This window comes from Saccopteryx bilineata, chromosome 4, assembly GCF_036850765.1.
Source record: "Saccopteryx bilineata isolate mSacBil1 chromosome 4, mSacBil1_pri_phased_curated, whole genome shotgun sequence".
In the NCBI taxonomy this organism is placed as follows: domain Eukaryota; kingdom Metazoa; phylum Chordata; class Mammalia; order Chiroptera; family Emballonuridae; genus Saccopteryx; species Saccopteryx bilineata.
Window position 1 is genome coordinate 3526338 of NC_089493.1, and position 27683 is coordinate 3554020.

Genomic DNA, 27683 nt, shown 5'->3' on the forward strand with positions numbered 1-27683 from the left:
GAGAGAGAAAGGGAGAGAAACAATCTGTTTCTGTATTACCAACCACGGATTGAACTGGCACCCTTTGCATGCCAGGGTGACTGATCAGTCAAGCTCCAACCGAGCTATCGGGCCAGGGCTGGTTGTGTTTTTGTTTTGTTTTTAAGAGAGACGAGAAGCATCAGCTCATTTGCATTACTTTGGTTGTTCATTGATTGCGTCTCACGTATGCCTTGACGGGGGTGGAGGGGCTCAAACTGAGCCAGTGACACCGTGCTCAAGTCAGTGACTTTGAGATCATGTTGATCCCACACTCAAGCTGGTGAGCTTGTGCTCCAGCTGGATGAGCCCACACTCAAGCCAACAACCTTGGGGTTTTGAACCCGGAACCTCAGTAATCCCAGGTCAACACTCTGTCCACTGCACCACAACCGGTCAGGCCCAGGGTTGATTTTAAAAAGAGAGTTGTCTAAAGACAATGTACCTTTTACCTTGGTCCTTAATACACCTTTTTAAAATAGTGGATTATAATTTGAGTAGAAGTGAGTTAAGTAGGTGTTTTGTCTCAAATTCATCGGAACGGGGGGCTCGGTTGGCTGGAATCGTCCTGATACACCAAGGTTGGGTTTGATCCCCAGTCAGGGCCCATACAAGAATCAGCCAATGAATACATAAATAAGAGGAATACCAAATCATTGTCTTTCAAATCAATAAATGAAAAAAAATATTTTAAAAAGAATTTATCAGAAATTCTTTTACTTTTGTTTTTATGGCACTTTGTACCTTTTCAAGGCAGTGTCACCTCCATTGTCATGTCACAGTTACTGCACCGTCTCTTCTCCTCGATCTAAAGAGCCAGTGAGGAGCCTCTCGGCCTCCGTCCTCACTGTGTCCCTCCGCCGGTGAGCACGTTGGGTCTTCCTGCCCGTGTGTGTGTTCAGCGGCTGCGTGTCTGTGACTCCACACGGCAGGAGTTCAGGAGCCGCCATGGCGATTTTCCAAGTTGGGTCCTAGCTCTGAGCTGATGTGACAGGCCTGAGTTCTGCCCACACGTTATAAAATTATTTTGGTCTCCTCAAACTCAACCTTTTTAATTATTAGTTCATACATGTGTTTTGGTTTGGGGATAGAGTGAGGTTTAACCAAGTAAAAGAAAAGTTTCAGTGCTCCTTAATTTACTAAATAAAGTAAGAGCTGAACTTGAGACCACGTAGAGAGAAGATGGAAAAAGTACTCTCATTGCTGTAAGGATTTCCCCGGGGCTCTAAAGAAATTATTTCCACAATGAAATTTCCCAGATAATTATCATTTTGGTTTTATTTCTAATAAAGAAGGATTATCAAGCTGACGAAGAGAGTTGTGATCAATACACATCTAAAATAATCTATCTGCCTTTGGGTTCTGGACCTCCACCCTGCCTCTGGCCTTTGTTTCAGGCCAAGACCCCCAGCCCGTGTCCGTGTCCCCAGGGCCAGCACCTGTCCCCTCTGCTCAGAGTCATGCTGAGCATGGGTGCTGCGGCTTTAAAAACAGAAAATGACCAGCCTGGTCCAAGTTTGGCCTGTGCCGTGTGCGCTGCCGGAAGCGGGGTGTTGACTCTTACCTGTGCTGTCCGTCAGAGCCAGGGTTGGAAAGATCACCGGCCAGCCCGGGTATTGCAGCTGCCACCCTGGAGCCAGCACTGGGACAGACCCGCCACCCTCCCGGGAGCCCTCGTGTCCCTGCTGTGTTCCTCTGCTCCCTCCCGCTTGGGCACGCTCTCACTCTGCCGTATGTGCTCCTGTGCAGGAAATGCTACCTCCTGGTTCTCACACGGGCTTCTCCGGGCTGCACTTACCCTTCATCGGCTTCACGTTCACCACGGAAAGGTACGTCTAGCTCTGTCATTCCCAGGTGTGTCGGTGTGCTGAGAGGCCGTGCTTAGGGAGGGCTGTCCTTTAGGAATGCACGTGACGTCATTGCAAGGTCACAGACTTCTTATAAAGAGCCTGATAGGGAATAACTTAGGCTATGTGGTCTCTCTTGTATATTCTTCTTCATCCTTTTTAACAACCTTTTAAAAATATAAAAATTATTCTTGGCTCACGCGCTAAGGGGGTGGGGAAGGGTGGCAGGCCATCGATTGCTGACCGGAGACCTCAGACTGGCACAAATTGTTCTGACGGTGCCTCGGGGCTGCCGCCACGTGCTCAGCTGGGCGTGGCTTCCGTTCAGGATTGTACAGCACAGTTCAGCACAGTTCTGGCCTCCATCCGTTCAGCACAGTTCTGGCCTCCATCAGGGGCTGGAGCACAGTCCCCGCAGAGCCACGAGTGTGAGCCCACATGTGGCTCCAGCCCCGTGAGCAACAACACCTGTGTTTGTATCTGTGGCCTCTGTCGTGAGCAGCCCCTCGCGTAGTCGTGTCTCCTTCCCTTTAAGAAGGAAGTGGGGTAAGAGGAGCGGGTTAGGATGAAAGGCAGGTCAAATAAGGCCAGAGAAACTGCCGCGGTGTCTGCAGGAAGGTGAGAGTTGGTTCGTGGCGTCTTCTGGCAGCCGGGACCTGAGCTTAGAAGTAAGTCCTCCAGGAGGACTGCTTTGTGGGGCTGGTGCGAGGTGCCAGCGTTCAGCAGGCCCCGGGGACCAGGGTGGCGGCCGACCCCGCGCCCATGAAGGAGGCATGCTGGCATGTTACCTGTCCATCGCAGAGGCTCGCAACCTCAGGTGTGCTGGTCAGGCCTGCGGGCCCAGGCTTGATTTGGTGGACTGGGCTCAGGGACCTTGTCCTGGAGCACACCTTGCAGAGCGGGCGCCCCAGCTGCCTCTGAGAAACCCTGCCGGGTCCTCTGTCTGCATGTCCCAGTGCTGTGCCTTCTGCACTCAGTGGAGGACCTTCGTGTGTCCCTGCCACCACTGCCACAGTAAAGGCAGGAGCTAAGTCACGCGTGTGGCGGTCCAGGAGGGATATGCTGAGGGAGAGCTCCTTCTGCCTCCACCTGAGTCTCGGTGCTGCCCGCGGCAGGCCTGTCGTTCGCTGATCCATGGGGGCTCGCTTAGCGGGCTGCTCAGAGCACAGGGCATGAAGGAGCTGCCCCCAGCTAGTGGCAGACCCAGGGAGCCCTGACAGCTCGGGCTGCTCTGGCGATGGTGCGGTGCCCCTGCGTGCTCTGGTGAACCTGTGCGCAGCCCGCGAGGCCGCACAGCCCCAGCTCCTCGTGCGGAGCATTGCCCTTGCGCCTGCCCTCTCACGTGGGCCCCGAGAGCGTTTGCAGTCCCCTGACCTGCAGAAGCATTGCTTTGAGTAGCGCTGAGGGCGTGTTCTTCTTGGCGCGCATTGTCCCCCAGCCACCGCAGTAAGGAAGGCTCTTGTCTAATTTTGGCCACGTAAACAGTCAAGTCTTTTCATAGGTATTTCTGTTTGCCAATTGAAAAAGACTGCTCTTTTACTCAGGAAGTCTTTAAATGCTAATGAAATCAGTGTAAGTGCTGAGTAGATCTGAAACCCTGTGCCCTGTTCGCAGCTGTTTCTCCGACCGCGGCTCTCTAAAGAGCATAATGCAGTCCAGTCCGTTGACCAAAGACGAGGGCGTGCAGCGGGACCTGGAGAACAGCCTGCAGGTGGAGGCCTACGAGCGCAGGATCCGCAGGCTGGAGCAGGAGAAGCTGGAGCTCAGCAGGAAGCTGCAAGGTGAGTGGCAGCGCCATGACCGCCTCGGCGCACCCACCCCAGCCGGGCCGGGCTTGGCCTGCGCTCACACATGTCTCCTACCCCTAGAGTCCACCCAGACCATCCAGTCGCTCCACGGCTCAGCACGGGCCCTGGGCACTTCCGCCCGAGACAAAGAAATCAAAAGGCTGAATGAGGAAATTGAGCGCTTGAAGAATAAAATAGCAGGTATGTGTTAGTCTGGCTGCTCAGTCCGTGTGCTCAGAGGGCGTTTGTTTCTGCAAAGGAAACTTCAGGGCCCTTCTCATAAGGTGCAGAGAGCAGGAAAAAAGCTTAAGCTTTAGCTAATCTAGCATTTTGTCAGTTTATTTAAATTTGTTTCTCCAAATGCTGAGCTCTGAGACTCATAGCTCAGTAGTTCCAGCTAGAATCAGGTACTAGAACTTACTCGTAAACCGAGAACATGTTGCATCTGTCCTGGCTTTCCTCTTTGTGGCTCTGGGACAGACTTGCCACAACTGCTCCCTGAATCTTCGTCAGTGCCAGCTGCACTTCAGGGACTCAGGTGCTAGTTCTCTTGTCCTTGTCTGTCTGTGCGGCCCCTGGGTTATCAGTGTTCTAAAGACTCGGGTCACTTTACGTCCTAGCCCCCGACCTGGCCGGGCTGGCAGTGCGGTTGACTCCTGTCCGAGTGAGGCCCGAGCGGCCAGCTCCTCCCATTTCTGTCTGCAGCCCTCTGTCCTGACCCAGAAAGGCCCCGTGGAGCCACCTCGGGTTACACGACCGGCTGCACAGGTCAGCCAGGGTGAGGCAGGACGTGGTCATGCAGGCCCGGAGGGGCCGGCGGTGGCGTGTGTGAGTGCTCAGAGTGGTGTGTTCAGTCAGTCAGAGCGGTTGTGTGTGTGAGGAGACCCGGTTCATTTCCTCCTTTGTTCAGATTCAAACAGGCTGGAGGACACCGTGTCGCTTCGCCCGGAGCACGAGGGTTCTGCGCTGCGGCTGAAAGGCCTCGAGAAGCAGTACCGGGTGGTGCGGCAGGAGAAGGAAGACTTCCACAAGGTAGCGGGCGCGGGTCTGCGGGCAGCGTTGTATGCGTCCGGGTTCACGCCATGGCTCCGGTCTGCGTGCTGACTGTGCCACGCGGCTCGGGGGCTGACCGCGCTCCGGGGTCCTGTGCGGCAGGCAAGCACCTCCACCGTCATCTGTCTCCACCCCTGCCCTGCCACACGTGACCATAGGGGCATGACGGCTCAACACCTGGGTGTCCCTGCTTCTGGGGGCCACAGTCATGTCACCCAGCTGGCTGTGTGCCCATCCATGGGTCCAGGCCACCCCACATCCTTCTCCAGCCCCTTCCAGAGGGACGTTCAGTTACAGGGCACTACGAACGAGATCACTTGTTAAGAAATGGGTGATTTCCCCGAACACCTGTATTATAAACTTGACTTTCCGTAGACACGTCGACTGTATGCTTGGACAGCAGTGCGTTCCTGCAACACTCGGGGTTGGGTTTTCTGAAACATGCTCCTTAAAACTTGAGTTCAAGTCGTTAAAGCCACCGTGCTTGCGAGACAGTCTCTGCAATGGGAAGGTTTAGACCCTGGCTGACTGGGGGGCTTGCCTGCTGTCACAGCACAGGCAGCGCTCAGTCAGACGTGTGGTGGGGGAGACGCCACTGTGCCCCCAGGGGTCACAGGCAGCCCCGCGGGGCTGGCCCAGCCTGGCGCAGGGCCCCGCTCCCTGCAGCGGGAACTCTCCCAGCCGCTCGGTCCCACTCCTTCCAGCCTCGGGCCAGCAGGGAGGCGGGGTCAGGGCAGCCATGGGGACACTGGCATCCACCCCTCAGACTCCAGGAAAGGGCCAGCTGTTCACTTGTGTTTATACAGTTCTACTTTGATTGGGATCTCAAGCATTGTCACACATAATATGTTCTTTTGGATTCTTCGTGTGTCTGAGTAATGAGACATGTGGCCTGGCTCCTGCCTCTCCCCTCTTTGTGGGCAGCATGGAGGGCTGGGAGTGGCCGAGCCAGAGTGGCTGCCACGAGCAAGAGTGTGAAGGTGCTGCTCGCACACTGGCAGGATCTTTCTGGAATGGGGGGCTCTGTGCCTTGGCTCAGGTGCACGTCTAGGTGGCGTTTGGCCGTGCTGGGTAGGCAGGACTTTGTCCTAGCGGCAAGCTCGTGGACAGTGCTGGCATGCATAACCAGCGCTTCCTGGCCCTGAGCTTCCAGCTCTCCACGTCTCCACTACACAGACCTCAAACATCTGTCATTCCCTTTGTTCAGCAACTGGTTGAAGCTTCAGAGCGCTTGAAGTCCCAGGCCAGAGAGCTCAAAGACGCCCACCAGCAGCGGAAGCTGGCCCTGCAGGAGTTCTCGGAGCTCAATGAGCGCATGGCGGAGCTCCGCTCTCAGAAGCAGAAGGTGTCCCGGCAGCTTCGTGACAAAGAGGAGGAGGTGGAGGCCGCCATGCAGAAAATTGACTCCATGCGACAGGATATTCGTAAATCCGAGAAGCTCAGGAAAGAGGTAGCTTGGATGCTCGGGCTGCACTGCTTGTACTTTTGTGTGACCTTAGTAAATGTCTTTTTTTTTTTTTTCCTGAAGCTGGAAACTGGGAGGCAGTTAGACAGACTCCTGCATGCGCCCGACCGGATCCACCTGGCACACCCACCAGGGGGCGATGCTCTGCCCATCTTGGGGCATCGCTCTGCCGCAATCAGAGCCATTCTAGCGCCTGAGGCACAGGCCACAGAGCCATCCTCAGCGCCCGGGCAAACTTGCTCCAGTGGAGCCCTGACTGCGGGAGGGGAAGAAAGAGACAGAGAGGAAGGAGAGGGAGAGGGGTGGAGAAGCAGATGGGCACTTCTCCTGTGTGCCCCGGCCGGGAATCAAACCTAGGACTCCTGCATGCCAGGCCGATGCTCTACCACTGAGCCAACCAGCCAGGGCCAGTAAATGTCTTTAATAACGTGGCTGCAATGCATCGGTCACTTTACTTTTATTTATTTATTTATCAATTGAGAAGAGGACAGACAGACTCCCACATGCACCTTGACCAGGATCCACCTGGTAACCCCCTCTGGGACCGATGCTCAAGTACCAACCTATTTTTAGTGCCCAATGCTGATGCACTCAGATGATATTCAAATGTCCAGGGCCAGTGCTCGAACCAGTTAAGCCACTGGCTACAAGGGGGAAGAGGGAAAGGGAGAGAAGTAGATGGTTGCTTTTCTTGTGTGCCCTGACCAGGAGTTGAACCCTGTGAATGTCCATACACCAGGCTGATGCTCTATCCACTGAGCCAACCGGCTAGGACCTACATCAGTTACTTTAAAATGGATCTTAAATGTTATGTGAAGCCAAGAGAGTTGGTGTGGCGGGCATTTATTTTACAGTGCGCAGCCCTTTACATCCGTTTGTAAAGTTATTAAAGGAGACTTCAGTAGTACCGATTTTTTAAAATTCCTTTTTAAAGCAAATACGGTAGCGGGGGTATTCATGTTCAACAAATGTGACATAAACTTGTCGTGATACGAGACGTGGCATGGCTTATGTGGCCATGAGCCCCTGCGTCCATGCAGGCGGCCAGAGTCAAGGCCCCTCAGTTCTTAGGCCAGCAGGCCTCACGCTTACGGCTGTCAAGGCCCCAAAGAGCTTTTGTCTGTGTCGGTTAGATACGAAGAATGAGGCTCTTTTCAGTATAACAATAAACCCGTTACATTTTAGCATAAGTAATATATATATTTTAGTGTATTTATTGATTTGAGAGAGAGAGGAAGGGGGGGACAGACAAGTGCCCTGACCGGGGTCGAACTGGCAACCTCTGCATGTTGTAACGACGCTCTAGCCCACTGAGCTATACGGACAGGGCACATAAATAATCGTTTTAATGAAGTTATTTTTAAAGAAACATAGCAAGAAGAGTGGCATTTTTTACATTTTTGTAATTTTCTTAAGTAACTGGCTTAATAGAAAACACTTGGTAGTTACATCTACTTCTGTCTTCAGTCTGCTGGGCTGCACGGGTAACACACATGAAACACAGCGTCTCCGGGTGGGTGATTAGAAAGGGAAGGCCCAGGGCCCGCTGGGGGAGCCTGGCCCCAGGGAGCCCCGGTGTCCTGTGGGTGGGGACATGTCTGAAGCGGCCCACAGTGTACAACCCTCGCTGAGTCCCTTGATGAGCTCCAGAGCTCAGCCTGGGGAGCACGCTCCCCCCTTCTCGGGCAGGGCTTTGTCCTGTGGCCTCGGCACGCCTCCTGGCTCTTCTGTGGCCCTGTGTGTCTGTGGTTATAGCCACAGTCGCTCAGGTGAGCGGAGCTCCGGTGACTGCTGCCATTCCAGATCTGGATGGAATGGGGCGCCCTGGGACCCACCTCCCCTCCGGAGCGTGTGCATGGGCGTGGCGTGACGTTCTCGCTGGCTCCGGGTGTGGCCCCCAGCCCTCTGCCTGCTCCTCTACCTCTTAGTGCTTGCGGTTCCCGCTGAGGAGACAGGTTGGGTCCTGCCGGTATCGGTTCTTGCTTTCACAGTCCATGTCCTTTCTTCAAATTTCACGTCGGGTTATCGACTTAACAAGACTTTAAACTTGTTTTTAGCTAGGCAGCCATTCCAGTCAAGCCCTGAGTGTGTCTCTCAGTCTTTAACTTGTGATAAAATCTGAGGAAGAGTGAAGAATTGGAGACCTTTCAAGATTTGGCTCAGTTTTTTGGGGGGAAGATTTAAGTGTCACAGTGGAGCTCGTGTCGTGTCACTAAACGGTGGTCTCCATTTTATAGCTGGAAGCTCAGCTTGAGGACGCCGTGGCCGATGCCTCCAGGGAGCGCAAGCTTCGCGAGCACAGCGAGAACTTCTCCAAGCAAATAGAAAGTGAGCTTGAGGCCCTCAAGGTAGAGCCTCGTTGGGGTCCTCATTCTTACCGTGACAACAGATTGTTCCTCTCACTAACCCTGTCGAGGTGGGACTTATCCTGAGTGACGTGCATGTCGGGCGGCGGGTCAGCAGGCAGGCGCAGGCGCACACGGGGTGCCGGGGAGTGGACGGAGCCTGCCCTGGTACAGCTCTTAGGTGTGCGACCAGGTCCGCTCCTCGGGTGAAAGGTTCAGGCAGTTTGCCGTGAGCCCCAGCGAACTAACACCTGATGCCTTCTGTACACCCAGGTTTCTAAAGTCATGCGGTCCACTTCTGGAAAAATTCTCTAGGGCCCGTGTCCTGCTGACATGGGAGAGACAGGCTGGTCACTTGTGGCCAGAGAGGACAGGGTGGGGGAGAGGGCTGTAGTAGAAAGAGGGTGGCGAGGGGACTGGGCTCCTGGTAACCTCGTGGGACGCAGGTCCTCGCCCTGCTGAGCCATGGTTTCCATGTCAGTGCATGGAGACCACGGGCACCTCTCTCCCGCGCACCCCCACCTGGCCCCTGGGGGGCCCCCACCTCTCCCCCAGCACACAGCCCCACGGTGTCTTTCTCTCCGTCATCCTTGCTACCACCTGGTCTGACCAGATGCGTTGGCACTTTCCCCCAATTCTTTGTCACGTTACCTGTGTTGTTACTTGTTCACTGGTCTGTCGTCCATCTTTTACTTGCTCCACGAGAGCAGAGGTGTCATGTGACGCTGTTCCTGGCAGGGGGGGGGCTGACACAGTCGGCCTCAGAAGAACACTGAGGGGACGGATGGGTGGAACGAGGCGACCTGGAAGGGCAGTCGTGCCGCAGTGTGACAGCCCCTGGGGTCCCACACAGATCTGGGCACCTCTCTCCCGCAGGGCAGACTCTGTCAGCCCCTGAAGTCTGCTCTGCAGGTGTTAGAAGGACGATGTGACTGGCTCTGTCACTTGGGACATAGCAGTGTTCCAGGTGCCTGCACGTGGGAGGGCACCGAGGTGTGCGACTTACTTGAACCTTCATCCTCAGATGAAGCAAGGAGGCCGTGGACCCGGTTCCTCCTTAGAACATCAGCAGGAGATTTCCAAAATCAAGTCGGAGCTGGAGAAGAAAGTCTTGTTTTACGAAGAGGAATTAGTCAGACGTGAGGCTTCCCATGTGCTAGAAGTAAAAACTGTGAAGAAGGAGGTGCATGACTCCGAAAGCCACCAGCTGGCCCTGCAGAAGGAAGTCTTAGTGTTAAAAGATAAGTTGGAGAAGTCAAAGCGAGAGCGGTAAGTTCTCACGAGCGTCTCCGTAGAGAAAGTGCAGGCTGGTGCCCGGGCCACAGACAGGAGGCTGGACCGAGTGAGGGCTGCTGAACTCTCCTCTCCTCTCCCCTCCCCTCCCACCCAGGCACAGCGAGGTGGAGGAGGCGGTGGGCACAGTCAAAGACAAGTATGAGCGAGAGAGAGCAATGCTGTTTGAGGAAAACAAGAAATTAACTGCTGAAAAGGAAAGGGTAATTTAATATCTGGGTTAGCACTTTGGGGAAGCTGTAATCTCTTCACTCTTGGGTATTTGATGTTTGCTATTTTAAATATTTTTATTTTTACATGAAGTAATATGTTTGATCTTTTAAATGGGATGTTTGTTTTTGGTTAAAAGCTGCTAATATTACTCTGTGTTCAGATTTGCATGAAATGTGAGTTGAGTTAGATACAATCCAAAGTCCATATCCTGAATTTAGTTTGGAAAACTCTCATGATGATTAGAGAAAACTTTCAAAATCTTCCAAAGAACTTGCGGTTTTAGCAGTGCTGACGTCCTGTGTGCAGGGTGCCCCGTGATACATGGTGTGGTGTGACTGTCGTTTCAGCTCTGCTCCTTTGTGGACCAGCTCAGCGCCCAGAGCCGGCAGCTGGAGGACGAGCTGCAGGACCTGGCTGCCAAGAAGGAGTCGGTGGCCCACTGGGAAGCTCAGATCGCAGAGATCATCCAGTGGTGCGTGCGGCCGGCCAGCTGGGTGCGGCCGGGGTGCCCCTGGTCCCTCCAGGTCCCTCCAGGTCCTGGCTCCGTACCCGTCACTCACACCTCGCACTGTTTCTCTGAGGTCTAGGTGCAGGTCTCACTGCTCTGTCCCCCAAATCGCTGATGTCTGGGGGCAGCAGTTCTGTCCACTGGCCGACACTGTGGGCTAAAGGCGGAGGGACAGCGCCCCCGGGTCACTGCAGGTGTGGGGCGGGCCCTGCAGAGACACAGGCTCTCTGGGAAGCAGAGGTGCGGCCTCTGCAGAATTTTGCACAAAGATGACCAGAGGAGCGGGCGGGATGGCCTCTGCTTCAGGGCCTTCTCTTGTGGGTGCCTGGTGTCCGGGGACAGGGTGCCGGGCGTTGTGTCCTGAGGGAGGCAGAACATGTGCATCCTCCGGCTCCTGGCGCTCAGACCATGTGCCCTCCTGCAGGGTCAGCGACGAGAAAGATGCACGGGGCTATCTTCAAGCTCTCGCTTCCAAGATGACCGAGGAGCTCGAGGCCCTGAGGAGCTCCAGTCTGGGGTCAAGAACGCTGGTAGGTTCTGTCCGAAAGCCCGTGTTTCCACCACCGGGTGCCCGTCAGTGGCTTTAGCAGTGAAGCATTGCACAGGCCATTCCCGTGGGAAGCAGCCCGGGTTGAGGAGCCAGCACTGTGTGTGACCTTCCACGCTCTCACTTGTCTAGGCTCGGGACAGTCCATGGGCCGCAGGACTGGGCTCTCCCTCGCGGGCTGGCCAGCCAGTTATCAGTGCACTTTGAGCGCTGGGAGTGTGGTGGGTTCGGGCAGCGTGGAACTGTCTCGGCCCAGTTCCCTTGGCTCCAGTTTTCTGGGTCCCTTGACTTTGTAACAATATGTCAGTTATTTTGTGAGTGATACTATATATAGAAGTAAGAATAAAGGCACAGTGAAATAAGTTTATTAGAATTCTATCTACAGCTTAAACTTAGTAAACCAAAGTTATCTTATGTTTTCCTGGTCGTAAGGTACATTTACCCAAAAGGGGCAGCACCTTTGAGTGTGGTTGACCATTCGCCCTGTCACAAGAACCTGGAGCGCTGTCTTGTAGATGCCGGGTCTCAGCAGTGCTGCGGGCAACCTCACATGCATGTCTGATAGATTTCAGCTTATTGTGACCCTCCTCTCTGCCCATGGACGCCCAAACCCGGTCCTCTGGACAACAGCCACAGCTGTTTTACTGAAGAAAAGAATATGGCCATGTTGGCCCTATAATTGGAAAACATTTCCATGGTTGTTTTTTGTTTGTTTTTAGAGAGAGATAGAGAGATGAAGGAAGAGAGAGGTATCAACTCATAGTTGCGTCACTTTAGCTGTTCATTGATTGCTTCTCGTATGTGCTTGGACTGGCGGGGGGGAGGGGGGGGGTTGGCTCCAGCCAGCGATCTTGGGATCGTGTCAGTGGTTCCACGCTCAAGGTGGCGACCTCCCTGGGGTTTCAAATCTGGAGCCTCAGCATCCCAGGCTCACTCTCCATCCACTGCACCACCACTGGTTGGGCCATTTTCAGTTTTAGATTTGCTTTGCTTTATGAGTACCAATTAGAACGATGAATAAACTCTTTCATTTCAGTGTTTTTCTCCCAGTCACATTTACATACACACTGGCACTTAGGGACTGCATGAAGTAAATGTTGTACACAGACCTCATAGAAGGTGTAAGAATGCCATCACAAGTCCTTTTAGCAAAACGGGAAAGTGTTGAAATTCTTGTTGCGAAAGTTCTTCTTTTTGAAGGACATACTGGATGAGACTGTAGTTGCTCTTTTTCCTTAGCAGTGTATTCACCTATTGGTTTTTGAGAAAATTGATCGCGGGCATCATCTGGAGACTCCCTGCGACTTCTCTCCTGTGGTCAAGTTCACACTGTCGTTAGGTTCACACCCTGTCCCTCCACACCCACTTCTGACTGAGCTGGGAGGAGTCCCTGCGTCCACTCTCCTCTTCACCTAGATGGACGGAAATGGAAAAACTCAGCTGTGCTCCTGCAGGCTTTATAAAAGCAGTATCTTCATGTGCCTTTTTATTCCCTTGGAAGTCCGTGGACTGCGCTGGCCAGCAAGGAGCAAAGGGGAGGAGGTTGTGGGCGGGCTGGTCACGGCCCTGGCGGCTCCCGGTCACACCTCCCTCTCCCTTCCCCTCGCCAGTTTATTCCTTTATCTCAGGGGACCTAATTCCTAGGATGGTCACATCACAAAATGTGTCGTGTCAGTATATAGGAAAGTAAGGTAACTGCAGCCCTGTAAAGCAGCTTGTATTTGTACAAGTCTAGTGGGCCCATGTAGAAATTACACTGCAGGACCCATTTTACTCTTCTAAAAAATTTAGAAAGTGGGCCCTGGCCGGTTGGCTCAGCGGTAGAGCGTCGGCCTAGCGTGCGGACGACCCGGGTTCGATTCCCGGCCAGGGCACACAGGAGAAGCGCCCATTTGCTTCTCCACCCCTCCACCACGCTTTCCTCTCTGTCTCTCTCTTCCCCTCCCGCAGCCAAGGCTCCATTGGAGCAAAGATGGCCCGGGCGCTGGGGATGGCTCTGTGGCCTCTGCCTCAGGCGCTAGAGTGGCTCTGGTCGCAACATGGCGACGCCCAGGATGGGCAGAGCATCGCCCCCTGGTGGGCAGAGCGTCGCCCCCTGGTGGGCGTGCCGGGTGGATCCTGGTCTGGCGTATGCGGGAGTCTGTCTGACTGTCTCTCCCTGTTTCCAGCTTCAGAAAAATGAAAAAGAAAAAAAAAAAAAGAAAAAAAAAAAATTTAGAAAGTGAATTTTAGCTGCAGACCAGCAGTTGAAAACGCTGTTTTAGAAGATCTCTGAGGAAGAGGAGGGGCCACAAAATGTTGAAATTAAATTCGGTGTGATGGACTTTGATAATGTCTGAGAGTTAACTTTAAATATGGTGATAGAAGTTTAAGGTTAGAAAAAGAAGAATTACTTATTTGGTAGCATTTTTTTGTTAAATTAGTAACTTAAAATGTATTTTTAATATTTGAACCCGTGTCTGCAGGATCCCCTTTGGAAAGTCCGCCGTAGTCAGAAGCTGGACATGTCCGCGCGGCTGGAACTGCAGTCTGCCCTTGAGGCCGAGATCCGGGCCAAACAGCTCGTTCAGGAGGAACTGAGGAAAGTCAAAGACACGAACCTCTCCTTTGAAAGGTACTTGTCCTTTGAAAGGTCCAACTCTCGGCAGGGACTGGGCACCCGTGTGGCCTTGGGCTCGCCCCGAGCTGTTCCCCTGGCCAGCAGTGTGTCTGTCTCCACTTCAGGTGATGGCACTGAGGTGCAGGCAGGTGTCACCCACTCAGGAAGTGCAGAGCCAGGATTTTTTATTTATTTATTTACTTTATTTAAAAAATATTTTCCATGGATTTAAGTGTGGAGGAAGGGAGATAGAAGCATCAGCTTGTTGTTCATTTAATTGTGCACTCGTCGGTTGCGTCTCGTATGCGCCCTGACTGGGAATCGAACCCACGACCTCGTTGTGCTGGGACAGCACTCTATCCAGTGAGCCACTTGGCCGGGGCCCAGAGGCAGGATTTGATTGCAGATCCCCTAGTGCTGTCCTGGCCCACTGGCCACCTGGACAGATTCTAACTGCAGCAGTCTGGCTTTGCTCTGTCCCCTCCGCACGAGACTCCCGCACTCAGGCAGGTGACCGCCTGCCATCTTGCCCATGATGGGAACGACACTTAGAAGTCTAATGGCTGAGTCACCTGGGCCATGTGTCCTCAGAGGACAGAGGACTTGCCCACAGAGAGGCGAGCAGCACAGGAGTGGCCCGTGGGTGCCCAGCAGTGTCTGGAGCACGGCCCCACTCGGGCACGCGGCCTGAGACCAGCCCGGCCTGGCACCCTGACCTCTGCACCAGCACTTTGGTGACCTGTCCCCCTGTGCACTTAAAGCCATTTACTTCTTCTTTTAGTAAACTAAAGGATTCGGAAGCCAAAAATAGAGAATTGTTAGAAGAAATGGAAATTTTGAAGAAGAAGATGGAAGAAAAATTTAGAACAGATACCGGTAAATTAAAATAAGTTTTTGCATTTTTTTTAAGTATAAGCCTTTTTAATGACATGATTTTATTTTAGATTTAATTTGTTTTAAGTTTAATAGTTTCTGGTTCTGTAAAGAAAGCATTTAGTCTTTCCTAAGCCAGAATTCTGAAATTGGGGTGCACTCAAGGTCCCGTCCCCAAAGCTACCCACACTTCTCGGTTGGTCCTGCCTTTGTTTCATCTTGCAAATATAGAGCAGATACACGTGAGTATAATTAGACGATACGTCCCCCATGCCACAGGGAGCACCGCCGGGCCTGGCACCAGTCATTCTGTCCTCACCGCCACAGCGCACTGCTCCGCGCGGCCCCACGCGCTCACGTCTCACGTTCCCGTTCCCATCAGTGTGTTCTGCTAGATGTCCTGGCGTGGGCTGCGGTCTGAGGGTCAGACGTGGGTGCGTGGGTGCCCGCCACAGCACAGGCCAAGGTCCTGCCTACAGAGCAGGGTCTCCACTCCGGGTGGGTGAGATTCAGTATGGGTGGGAGGCTTAATTGCAGTTTTCTTATTATGAGCAAGATTAAGCACCTTTTCATGTTTAAGGACTGTTGTTCTTATTTTATGATTTATATATTGTATCTTTTGTCCATTTAAAAAATTTATACTTGCTAAGTCTTTCATTTTCAGAAGCTTTTTATATATTGAGGATTAGAGCCTTTTGTTTGTGACAGAAGTTGCAAATATTTTTCCTGGGTTGTCTTTTACTTATGACTTTTTTCTTTTTTTTTTGGCCAGACATAAGGGTTTTAAATTTTTGTGTGTGTCAGATTTATCAGTTTTTCCCCTTTTTAAGTCATAGGGATGTTTCTGAGTCTCCATTTGTTCAAGAAGTTCACCCATGTTTTTCTTCTAATACATGCGTGGTTTTTGAGGGTTTTTTAAAATTTTGATGACTGATCCATTTGGAATTTGTGATGACGTACAGTTTGAGGGCTGGATCCAGTTTTACCTTTTTCCTGTGACTAGTTGTTCAGTACCAGTTGTCACAAAGTTCCTGTCCTCACTGATGCATGTCACTCTCACTTCACTATTCATGCGGTGGCCGGGGGGCCCTGGGTCTGCGTCCACCTTGCTGGCTGTCCGTGGGCAGGAACTGGCGTGGATCCGTCCTCGTGTCTCGTGGCTCGCCCCTTCCTCCACCCTTCCTTAGAGATTTCCGAGCGTCCTCCTCGTCTGCCCCCCAGCTGAGCTCTGGGAGCGTCGGCCAGTGTTTCTGGTGGCACCTCACCAAGGTTTCCTGCTGACTGAGAGCGGAGCCCGCGGCCACGCTGAGCTCCCGTCGGAGAGGGAGGTGCGGTCTGCCACGTTTTCACCTTGACTGTCTTTGTTTCATCCTCACAGGACTCAAACTTCCAGATTTCCAGGATTCTATCTTTGAGTATTTCAACACTGCACCTCTTGCACATGACCTGACCTTTAGAGTAAGTATTTTTAAAAAGCAAAAAATGGACTCAATGTTCAGTTAGAAACAGCGTGGTAAGATTTGACTACCTGTGGTGCCACAAACACGCCAGTGAATTAACACCTGACACTCGGTCTCAGGCACGCTGACCCTGTCATTGACCTGGGTCATCATGTGTGGAGGTTGAAGACCTTAAGGGATTTCAAATGTTTCCCGGGAAGGTTCCTCGAATGAAATGAAAGTTGATGAAGAAAGTGCTCAGTATCTTCAGGGAAGATGCCTCCATGGACCTCTGCCTGTGGAGTATTTCAGGCTGTTTTTTGCATTTTTCTGAAGCTGGAAATGGGGAGAGACAGTCAGACAGACTCCCGCATGCGCCCGACCGGGATCCACCCGGCACGCCCACCAGGGGCGATGCTCTGCCCATCCTGGGCGTCGCCATGTTGCGACCAGAGCCACTCTAGCGCCTGAGGCAGAGGCCACAGAGCCATCCCCAGCGCCCGGGCCATCTTTGCTCCAATGGAGCCTTGGCTGCAGGAGGGGAAGAGAGAGACAGAGAGGAAGGCGTGGCGGAGGGGTGGAGAAGCAAATGGGAGCTTCTCCTGTGTGCCCTGGCCGGGAATCGAACCCGGGTCCTCCGCACGCTAGGCCGACGCTCTACCGCTGAGCCAACCGGCCAGGGCCTTATTTCAGGCTGGTTTTTTTTTGTTTTGTTTTTTTTTTTCATTTTTCTGAAGCTGGAAACAGGGAGAGACAGTCAGACTCCCGCATGCGCCCGACCGGGATCCACCCGGCACGCCCACCAGGGGCGACGCTCTGCCTACCAGGGGGCGATGCTCTGCCCATCCTGGGCGTCGCCATGTTGCGACCAGAGCCACTCTAGCGCCTGAGGCAGAGGCCACAGAGCCATCCCCAGCACCCGGGCCATCTTTGCTCCAATGGAGCCTTGGCTGCGGGAGGGGAAGAGAGAGACAGAGAGGAAGGCGTGGCGGAGGGGTGGAGAAGCAAATGGGCGCTTCTCCTATGTGCCCTGGCCGGGAATCGAACCCGGGTCCTCCGCACGCTAGGCCGACGCTCTACCTCTGAGCCAACCGGCCAGGGCCTCAGGCTGTTTTTAAAAGACCAATTCTCACCCTGCAGCAAAGGAGGACTCGCTACTATGTCAGGGACTTCCGTAGGTGGTGGCGGGGGAAAGGGGTTTCCAGGAGAGTCCCACCTGCGGGACCTGTGGCCAGCCTGATGTGGAGCTCTGGGGCAGCCTGTCTGGGGGTCAGGGCTGGCTGCCTAGGAGGCAGCTGCTGAGGAGGCTGTGAATGCCCCCGCCCCCACCTCCGTGTACGCTGCATGTTATCCACGGCCTTCCATGGGGTGTGACACTCTCTCTTTTTCCCAAACGGGGATGGACCCTGACTAGCAATCCCTTGAAACAAGCCAGAAACTAAAGATCATGAAAGTGGATCTCATTACTGGGCAATGTTTGCCTTTTCCTAAAGTTTTCAGGTTTTTGGATTTTTTAATTGACTGGTTTTAGAGGAAGGGAGAGAGAAAAAGAGAGGGGAACATTCATTTGTTGTTCTATTTAGCTGTGCATTCATTGGTCGCTTCCTGTATGTGGCCTGACCAGGGATGGAACCTGCAACCTTGGTGTTTCAGGATGACACACCGACTGAGCTACCTGGCCAGCGCCCTAAAGGCGTCAGTTTTTCAGAAGCAGATAGATTGAGCCATCTGAGGCACATCTGTAGCACTGGTCATTATGTTCTGTCATAAACCTATTGCTGTAGTCGTCTGCCTTTTCCATCACTTGAGTGTCCTCGACCATTCTGGTGACAGGGCGAGTGCAGGTTCCAGAGGACCAGGGACAGTGATCATTAGGAGGGTGGAGGTGGCCGGGGAAGGGGCAGCTCTTCTGTGAGGTCAGTGGACAGAGCGGCCATCCCTGCAGGTGGTTTTCAGCTCGGACCCTTCGTCACTGGGCAGCACTGGAGCATTGCAGCCCGGAGGCAGAGGCCGTGGTCTCTGTACCGTGTCCTCTGTAGCCAGCACCACCGCCTCGTAGTGGTCAGTTCCAGTCATTCTGGAGTTCCTCCGGCTTACGTGGGAGGGACATTCGCATAGGGGAAAATCCCTTGCTCAGGGGTCTGGCTGCTGCAGGTGGTCCTAGGCCTGAAGATTGTCATTTAGAAGCTCTGCCTCCCTTTCCTCACATTAAACATGTCCACTACTGGGAATGACTTGCCACCACGAGTAACCCCTTCATCATGCAAATTTTTATGGGGTGGTAGTGACATTCTGTTCTGCTGCTGGTCTCCCCCATGACCCGCCGCACTGCCAGCCTCTTGGAAGTGCGGCCAAACCCCACAGAGACCGCAGGCGGCGGGCAGGCAGGCGAGTGAAGGTGCTGCATGGAGTCACAGCAGTGAGAAGCTGTGCTGGGACCTCAGTCCCCAGTGGAATGCCCCTTTTAAATAAAGAACTTGTAGTCAGAGCCTGAATTCTGCAGGGTAAGTTCTTTCATCCCACTGTTTCTCTGCCTTTTTCCCCGCAGACCAGCTCAGCTAGTGAGCAAGAAACACAAGCTCCAAAGCCAGAAGTGTCCCCATCAGCGTCTGTGGCTGCGAGCACCGAGCAGCAGGAGGTGAGACTGGCCGTGACACTGTGTGCCCTCACCGCCCCGCCCCCGCCCAGAGCCTGACTTGCCTTTCAGAATTCCCATCAGGCATCAGCTAGAGCAGGAGCGCTTTGACAGGTGTCTCAACAATGTAGGGAATTAAAAATGCAGAACTGTTCATTATTGATCAGTTCCAGAGAGAAGTGATCCCAAGCTGGTCTGACATGTAGAGCAGTGCTGAGCTAGGACGGTGCTCACCTCTGCCTGCTTGTCTCCCAGGACATGGCTCGGGCCCCACAGAGGCCGCCGGCCGGGCCGCTGCCCACCTCACAGGCCCTCGCTCTGTCTGGACCAAAGGTAGGCCTTGCTTTTCACCCGTGGCACCTTCTTGGTTTTAGAATACAACTATTGTGTAAATAAGACAGATGTTACTTTTGTAAATACAGTAAACCCTTGTACTTTCTTCTTTTTTCTTTTTTTTAATTAATTTTATTTATTTTTTACAGAGACAGGGAGAGAGTCAGAGAGAGGGATAGACAGGGACAGACAGACAGGAACGGAGAGAGATGAGAAGCATCAATCATTAGTTTTTCATTGCGTGTTGCAACACCTTAGTTGTTCATTGATTGCTTTCTCATATGTGCCTTGACCTTGGGCCTTCAGCAGACCAAGTAACCCCTTGCTCGAGCCAGCGACCTTGGGTTCAAGCTGGTGGGCTTTTCCTCAAACCAGATGAGCCCGCGCTCAAGCTGGTGACCTCGGGGTCTTGAACCCGGGTCCTCTGCATCCCAATCCGACGCTCTATCCACTGTGCCACTGCCTGGTCAGGCTTTTTTCTTTTTTTAAAAATTTTTCAACAACAGAAAGAGAGACTGAGATAGGAAGGGAGAGAGATGAGAAGCATCAACTCTTAGCTGTGTCACTTTAGTTGTTCATTGATTGCTTCTGACACGTGCCTTGACCGGGGGGCTCTCGCTGAGCCAGTGACCCCCTTGCTTAAGCCAGTGACTATGGGATCATGTCTATGATCCCGTGCTCAAGCTGGCGACCCTGTGCTCAGTGGTCGCCACACTCAAGCTGGTGACCTCGGGGTTTCAAACCTGGGATCTCAGCGTCCCAGGTCCACGCTCTGTCTACTGTGCCACCACCTGTCTGGCCAAACCCTTGTGCTCTGTTAACGGTTTGTTCTGAATAGCGTATGATTCAGGAAGTATCAGGACCCTGTGTTTTATTAATTAAACCAGTAAAATGTTCAGGTTCAGTCTGCCAGTCCCCTTCCTTTGTCCCTCAGACCAGATTCCCTTCTCCAGCATAACGGAGAATCTGTTATGTATCTATCACACTAAGTTCCTTCTCTAAACTTATTTCTGTTTTTTTGTGTTCACATAGACCCTCCGAGAACCATGGAGTCTGTGGGAGGGAGTTTTGCCCCCAGCATGAGTGGAACTGCGCTGAATGTGCACGTTTTAGTTTCTTTCCAGAAGTGTGTCTGGAGAGCTGTGCACACCAGTACACACAGGCTCCACACAGACCCTAACGTTCAGGTGTGCCACGGTCCAAGTTTCAAGCTTAGCTGGCATTCAGCCTTATGTACTTAGAGCCTTTTCCTTTTTTTCTTTAATGTAGACATCGGCGGCCACACCAGCTAGAGATAAGCAACTTGATTTTGTTTGAGGCTGATGAATGGTTTGGCTGTTGGACTTTGATTCTCGCAGTCAGGGGTCAGGAAGACTGCACCCTGGGATCTGTGCTGATCACTCCTGCTTCTTACAAAGGTCCCAGCATATTTATGTCCCCTGAGTAATAAACCTTTGAGTTTGCAATGTTAGCCTTGCAGAGATCCTGTCCACGTCATGCATGGCCTGTCTCTCCGTGTCGACCATGTCACAGTGTCCCTTCTCCCAGCGAGAGCAGGGCTCTTTTCAGCTCTTGCTATTAGGACTAGGGCTGCTGTTCATTTCTTGTGTGTCTGTTGGTCTCACGTGGGAGGGCCGTCCCGGTAGGGGCTCAGCCAACACGTGGCCCAGGCAGCCCCCACGAGCCTCTCTGAAGCGAGGGGCTTGTTCCAGAGCAGGCGGCAGGCAGGCCCCCACTGTGCCCCAGGCCAGCGCGCTTTGTTGCCAGACTTGCTGAAGGAAGTGCATGGTGCCTGTCTGGCCCAGACTTCTTGGGCAGGCGCGGGGCACTGTCCTTGGTTAGTGCTGCCAGGACCACGCATACCTCAGAGTGCAAATGCACATTCTCTACTTTTCAAGATTGTGCCCAAGTCATTCGTAAATCCGACCCACCTTGTCTCAGTGTTCGCTTCACCTTCTCGGTGCTCTTCCTGCAGCCCAAAGCCCACCAGTTCAGCATCAAGTCTTTCTCCAGCCCCACGCAGTGCAGCCACTGCACCTCGCTGATGGTGGGGCTCGTCCGCCAGGGCTTCGCCTGCGAGGGTGAGTGTCCGCCGCAGGCAGCCGGGCCAGCGCCTCGGGAGGGCGGTGGTTCTGAAGGCACAGGGGCAGAGTGAGCGGAGGCCGCCTTGGCTCCAGCTCAGTGCGCTCCGCGCAGGCTGGGTGAAGAGCCCGGCTCCTTGCGCGGTAGGAGGCGCTGGTGTGGGAGGCGCCGGTGTGGGCGGCCTGGGTCTGCTGGGTGTTGCTGGTCAGGGCATGTACTCTGCGCAGCCATCCTGGAAAAGGAGGCGGAGAGGGACGAGCTCCGAGCCCCCACGGTGGGTCCTCCAGAGAAAAGCACCACCGCTTTATCTTGTCACGGTCACTGTTAGCGCCGGAACCTGGGCCGTGCCCTAGCGTGTGCCAGGCGCTGCCCTCGCGCTCGGTAACATGACCCATACAGTACAACTAGCCGAGGTCCCGGGTGCCAGTGACACCCCTGGGGTTGGGCCAGCCCTGAGCTGCCCCCACGCTGGTCAGTGGGCAGAGCCGCTCTGCAGAAGATCCTCGTGGTCTCACTGGGTGTGACAGCAGACACTTTCCCACTGCACTTAAATGCAGCTCACCTTTCATTTGGCTGCCAGGACCCCCACATGTCACCAGAACCTGCCCCCTGTCACAGACCTGCGGGCTCTTTCCTGTCAGGGTGGTTTTGAAAGTCAGCAGTGTGGGAGCACAAGAGGTCTGGCTCTGTGACGGTCCTTCCATGCCAGGCAGTCCTGGTGGCCTGCCACGCTGTGTGGGGACACCGGGAAGTCACTCTTGCGAGTCCCTGAGCTGTGCTGGGAAGTGTGAGGACCTCGTGCCGGGTCCCCAGGTCCTGGGCACGGTCCTGATGTGCTGTTCCCTCGCCATTATAGTGTGCTCGTTTGCCTGCCACGTGTCCTGCAGAGACAGCGCGCCCCAAGTGTGCCCCATTCCTCCCGAGCAGTCCAAGCGGCCCCTTGGCGTGGACGTGCAGAGGGGCATCGGGACTGCCTACAAGGGCTACGTGAAGGTAGGATAGGCTCAGCGCGGCCTTGGTGTGCTGGCCCTCTCGCCAGTCCTGGGGGCGCCTGTCCCAGCCTCCTGGCTCTGCGCGTAGAGACAGGCTTCCGAGCACGTGCTGCCTGAGACCACTGTGCCACGGCCTGAGGCTGTCAGCTGCAGTGCCCAGGTGCTCCCTGCTGTGTGAGCACACCTGTCTCCTGTGTCACCCACCTCCCCCCGGGGCAGGGCAGCCTTCTGCTGGGTGTGGAGCCCTCTGCAGCAGTGCCCGGACCCCCGTGGCCCACACCAGGCTCTGGCCACCAGCCTGGGCCAGGTGAGAGCGTGTCTGAGAAACAGGCCAGCAGGCAGCAGCTGGAAGGAGATAGAGGGCCCGGTGACTGTCATCTCCAGGAAGTCCCCCGGGGCTGGGGGCCTCCAGGGGCCGCTTCCCAGACTGTGACTGGCCTCCCTGGCCTAGTGAAACGAGGCCCATCTACCCGCAGGTCCCAAAGCCGACGGGGGTGAAGAAGGGCTGGCAGCGGGCCTACGCCGTGGTCTGCGACTGCAAGCTCTTCCTGTACGACCTGCCGGAGGGCAAGTCCACCCAGCCAGGAGTTGTCGCCAGCCAGGTCCTGGACCTCAGGTCTGCGTCCTGTGTCTGCGTTCCACTTCTCTGTCTTTCCCCAGGAGGCGGGTTTGGTGCTTGGTAACCTTAAACTTCGCTTATACTTTCACACCCTTAATTTTTGTGCCGGTCCAGACGGGTACTTACAGTGCATTGCCAGAAATTTCCTGTTTGACGTCTTTTTGCACTGAAAAGTTTAAAGTTTGCCTCAAGAACAAGAATGAAATATACAGAGACGTGTTGAACGTTCTGAGGCATCAGGTGCCCTGTCTGTGACGGCATCTCAGGCTCTGGGCTGTGTGCCATCCTGATACCTGTGCCCTCGACCCGTGTGGCCGCGTCAGATGCAGAAGGCGGCCGAGCATCTCCCTCCCCCGGGGCTTCTAGTTAACGTCAGGCTGTGTTCCGCTTGTGATGTGGGCACAGCAGCCTGCAGAAGTGTGGTGTGAAGATGAAACAAGTTCATGGGTGGGTGTACTGGGGACAAGGCCTGGCATGTACTGCCCTGCTGCTACAGGTCACTTCCTGGTACTGTCACCCACCCCCCTGGCACACAGCATGTGCAGGCGGTGTGAACAGGCTGGCATCTGCCCGGGTTGGGGCCGGGTCTCAGGCCTCAGTGTCCAGCATTGGGTGTGGAGGACGGGGCGCTGTGGCAGGTGCCACTGGGAACCATGCTGTGTCAGAATCACCGCCACAGTGGCTCCCACTTTCTGTGTCCCCAGCACAGGGACTGGGATGTAGCTGGGGACCTGTGTTTTGAAAAGTTTCTAGGGATCCCACGTGTCCTCGCTATGCACAGGTGTGCCCCGGACTAGCGGTGAAGAGGTCCCTGGCAGGCATCCCGGGCGGGCGGGAGGCTGGACGTGGAGCCCAGGCTCAAAGTGTTCTGGATGTGGGGTTTCCATGGTTACCACCACGTGTTAGCCCCTTCTTTTAGAGTGCTGGCCCAGGGGCTGCCTGGAGGTCGCCAAGCCCGGCCTGCAGGGTGCAGCAGGGGCCTGCGGGGGGCTGTGGGGGGCAGCGAGACTTGTCTGTCCTGGGGGCAGGGAGGCCCAGGAGGGGCTCTCCCCTCAAACATTCCGACCTGTGACCTGTGCAGGGTGTGAGTTGTGTGTCGGCTTTGCCGGCGGCCGTGTTTATCCCGGTGGAGGTGAGGGGTCCGCCTGTATTCAGAGCAGCAGTCACGGAAGTGCCCTTTCGTGGAGCTTTGTTGTCCACGGGAGGACAGGCGTGTGCGCCTCTTCCTGACATTGGATGTTCTGTTTCTGCCAGAGACGAAGAGTTCTCCGTGAGCTCGGTTTTGGCTTCCGACGTCATCCACGCTTCACGCCGAGACATTCCGTGTATCTTCAGGGTGAGTTGCTTTTCTGTTTTTTGGAAATGTTTTTTAATCATTAAAAAGAATTACGTGGTAAAAGGAAGTCATCCTTTGAGCGTGTCCCTGTGCTGTAGGAGGTCATTAAAAAGAATTACGTGGTAAAAGGAAGTCATCCTTTGAGCGTGTCCCTGTGCTGTAGGAGGGGCCGGTGCACGTGTGTGTCCACCCCAGTGTGCGTGTGGTGCTGCCCACCTCCCGGGGCGCGCCCCACCGCCCCCTGCCCGCAGCGCCCCCTCCCACCACAGCTCAGTCACTGGTCCCGGTGTGCTGGAGGCTGGAGGCTCCCCGCCCCTCCCTGGGCCTGTGGGTCATGACCTGGAGCCGAGCGGAGCGGGAGCAGCCAGAGCCGTGCGCCCTCCTATTGGTGTCCCGTGAGGTCACGTCAGAGGTCATGGGTCAACAAGGAGTCACCCCAACCTCTCCACTGGGAAGTCCTATAGATACACAGTAGCTTTGACCACAAAACTAAGTCCACTAATTGTTTTTAATTAAGTTGTATCTCTGTTTAGAAAGTTCCTCTGTATCCAGTTCAGACAGTTGCCATGGTTGTGCATTTAAAAGATAGTCCTTTCTTGGCAAGTAGTGCCGTCCGGGGTACCTGTGCTCTGGGCACGCACAGAGCCTGTTTCTGTGAGGTCCTGTCGCTCTGGACATGTTTTGAGAAACTTTAAATTATAATAAGATCACTCAGGAGAGCAGTTTTAAAAGGGACATTGCCCCACAGTTTCTGTAAGAGCAGAGCCGACTGAAACCTGACGAGAAGGGCGCCAGAGGCCTGTCCAGACTGTCCCGAGGGCGCGGTGAGGGGCCACTCAGCGCAAGGGGCGGGCGAGGCTCTACCCGCAGCGGTCGCCCTTAGAGCCACATCTTCCCGCCCATCCCTCTGGTGCTGTGGTGGCGGGCCAGGGGCGGTCCCCGTGGTGCGGTCCTCTCACGGTCTCTGCTCTGTCCTCTGTCGCGAAGGTGACAGCCTCTTTCTTAGGTTCCCCTTCGAAGACCAGTTCCCTGCTCGTCCTGACAGAGAACGAGAACGAGAAGAGGAAGTGGGTTGGGATTCTGGAGGGACTGCAGTCCATCCTGCACAAGAACCGCCTGCGGAACCAGGTGGTACATGTCCCGCAGGAGGCCTACGACAGCACGCTGCCCCTCATCAAGGCCGTGCTCACCGCTGCCATCCTGGGTGCGTGCGCCACTCGGGTTTCGCCTGCCTCATGGCCAGTCATGTCTTTGGAACGTAGAGTTTCTCCCGTATTCTAAGATGCACACGTCTGTGCTGGTGACACGTATGCTTCTACCCCAACAGATGGCGACAGGATCGCAGTCGGTCTGGAGGAAGGGCTCTACGTCATAGAGGTGACCCGCGATGGTGAGTGGGTCGGGCTGTCTCGGGTCCCACCTGGTTAGTGCAGACACTGTCAGTCATGGGGACTTGTAAGGGTTGAGACAGCGTCACTGCGTGTCAGTTGTCACCCCATCAGAGAACTTTATAACAAGAGGGAATGGCTATAGCCAAGAAAACTTATTTGTAACAAGACTGATGATCAAGTGCAATGTCCCTTGATGTTTCCTGGGGCCTCCGACTGGGACCAGGTCCGCCGCAGGCACCGTGCTGGGTGGGCCGACTCCTGGCTTCCGTGCTCCAAGGAGGAGGGTAAGCGGGGGCCGGCTCAGAGGGCTTCCCAAAGGAGGAGGCTTGCTTCAGTTCCGGCTGCACCGGGACCTCACTGAGACTTTCCTTCCTCCGCTGCATTTTGTTGACATTTCATTCTGCCCGAGGAGGAAAGGCAAAAGCACTCAGTGTCTCCTTTATCCTGTGAGTCTAGGGACGGAAGGACTAGGGACGGGCCCTGTGCCCGACTGCTTTCGGTGGGCAGCGTCCCTTTCCTGACAGCCAGTGTCCTTGCACACTGCACACAGCGTGCAGGCCAAGGGCAGACAGCTGGGGTGGAGGTTCCTGCTCCAGTCAGGACGTCGGGCCTCTTGGGTGAATGTGGGGGCTCAGGGAAGGGCGGTTGTTTTCAGAGAGTTTGTCTAAGGATCCAGTGAGCTTGAGACAGTTCTTTGTTCCCAAGATGCAACCCAGGGTTCTGGGCCTCAGAGTGAGCGGGCGGGAGGCCCAAGTCCATGCCGGGGCCCCAGGGTGTGTGTGGGGTGACGTGGAGGCAGAGGTGCAGGGTGGGCAGTGGTGGCTGGGGCACACGCAGCCAGGAGGCTCGCTGTTCACCCAGGCAAGTGCGCTGGGCAGGGGTGCAGGGCATTCGCTGGCAGGTGCCGTGAGCGGGCTGGAGACGCCAGTCCATCCCTGCTCTCGGTCTGACGCCCGCCCTCCCCGCAGTGATCGTCCGCGTCGCCGACTACAAGAAGGTGTACCAGATCGAGCTCGCCCCCAGAGAGAAAGTCGCCGTGCTCCTCTGCGGCCGGAACCACCATGTCCACCTCTGTCCCTGGTCTGCCTTTGACGGCGCGGAAGGCAGTGTTGACATCAAGCTTCCAGAAACCAAGGGCTGCCAGCTTGTGGCGACGGCCACGCTGAGGAGGAGCCCCGCCACCTGGCTGTTCGTGGCGGTGAAGCGGCTGGTCCTGTGCTACGAGCTCCAGAGAACTAAGCCTTTCCACAGGAAGGTCCACGAACTCGTGGCCCCTGGCAATGTACAGTGGATGGCCGTGCTCAAGGACAGGCTCTGTGTTGGCTACCCTTCGGGGTTCTCCCTGTTGAGCCCCCAGGGAGATGGGCAGGCTCTAACCCTGGTAAATCCCAATGACCCCTCGCTCGCGTGCCTCTCCCAGCAGTCTCTTGATGCCCTGTGTGCTGTGGAGCTCACAAGTGAGGAGTACCTGCTTTGCTTCAGCCACATGGGACTGTACGTGGACCCACAAGGCCGGCGGTCACGCACGCAGGAGCTCATGTGGCCTGCGCTGCCTGTTGCCTGTAGTATGTATATGTTTTCTGTTGCCATTCCCCTGTCGCCGCTCTCCACGCCCGTCGCACGCTACGGGTTTGCTTCAGCCGTGTGCTGGCCTCCTTGGCCAGGGGGCCGGGAGGCGCCGGAGGTCGGGCTGCACGGTTCCGCCACGGGGAGTGGGCCTGGCATCGGGCTCTGGCCGGCCACCAGCCCGCTGCCCACCCGCCAGCCTGCCCGCCCACCCCCACTGGTCGTGTATAAAATGAGACAGTATAAAGACAAGCCGGAGGGTCTTGGAGCGGCCACAGGGCTTGCTGTCAAGTCCGGGTAGGGCCCCTCGCAGCGCAGACACTCTTCTGAGAGGCGGGCTGCTCTGGGAGAGAGCCGCATCAGTCCACCTGGCCTGAGGAGCTTTCTGTGTGATTGGGGATGGTGCTGCTAGAAGACACAGAGGCCACTGGGGTCTGCGCTCCATGGGTCACTTCCCGCCCAGCCCACCATCTGCTCACTTTTAAAAGACCCTAAAGCTTAGAGCCCACCACTAGAAGTATGTGGGCAGCCAGCACTGTCGAACCAATGGGCCAAACAGAGAAACCAGGGAGTGATTAGACTGGTCACAGGGACAGCAGAAGTGGGGTCATGGGGCTGGGAAGTGGGTGGCATAGATTTCCTTAGTTATCTGGGTGCACAGCCTTTTCTCTGCCTCGCTGTGGGCTGAGCCAGACTGGCAGAGCACCCAAGGGCGCTGGGACCAGGAGACCCGGCCCGTGAG

The 27683-nt window shown here is 55.0% G+C and overlaps 1 protein-coding gene across 1 annotated transcript in view; it reads left to right on the top strand.

Moving 5' to 3' along the window:
* The window catches only part of CDC42BPB (CDC42 binding protein kinase beta), a 102934-nt gene that overhangs the window by 63569 nt on the left and 11682 nt on the right, over positions 1-27683 (top strand). Inside the window, exons 9-30 of the mRNA XM_066275285.1 lie at positions 1768-1847; positions 3480-3646; positions 3734-3853; positions 4563-4684; positions 5913-6155; positions 8408-8518; positions 9540-9784; positions 9906-10011; positions 10369-10493; positions 10954-11059; positions 13542-13690; positions 14457-14551; positions 15927-16006; positions 18536-18625; positions 18878-18955; positions 20931-21036; positions 21894-22030; positions 22506-22645; positions 23903-23984; positions 24972-25188; positions 25312-25374; positions 26344-26940. Coding sequence (XP_066131382.1) covers positions 1768-1847; positions 3480-3646; positions 3734-3853; positions 4563-4684; positions 5913-6155; positions 8408-8518; positions 9540-9784; positions 9906-10011; positions 10369-10493; positions 10954-11059; positions 13542-13690; positions 14457-14551; positions 15927-16006; positions 18536-18625; positions 18878-18955; positions 20931-21036; positions 21894-22030; positions 22506-22645; positions 23903-23984; positions 24972-25188; positions 25312-25374; positions 26344-26940 — 3259 coding nt within the window. The remainder of the gene's footprint in view (positions 1-1767; positions 1848-3479; positions 3647-3733; positions 3854-4562; positions 4685-5912; positions 6156-8407; positions 8519-9539; positions 9785-9905; positions 10012-10368; positions 10494-10953; positions 11060-13541; positions 13691-14456; positions 14552-15926; positions 16007-18535; positions 18626-18877; positions 18956-20930; positions 21037-21893; positions 22031-22505; positions 22646-23902; positions 23985-24971; positions 25189-25311; positions 25375-26343; positions 26941-27683) is intronic.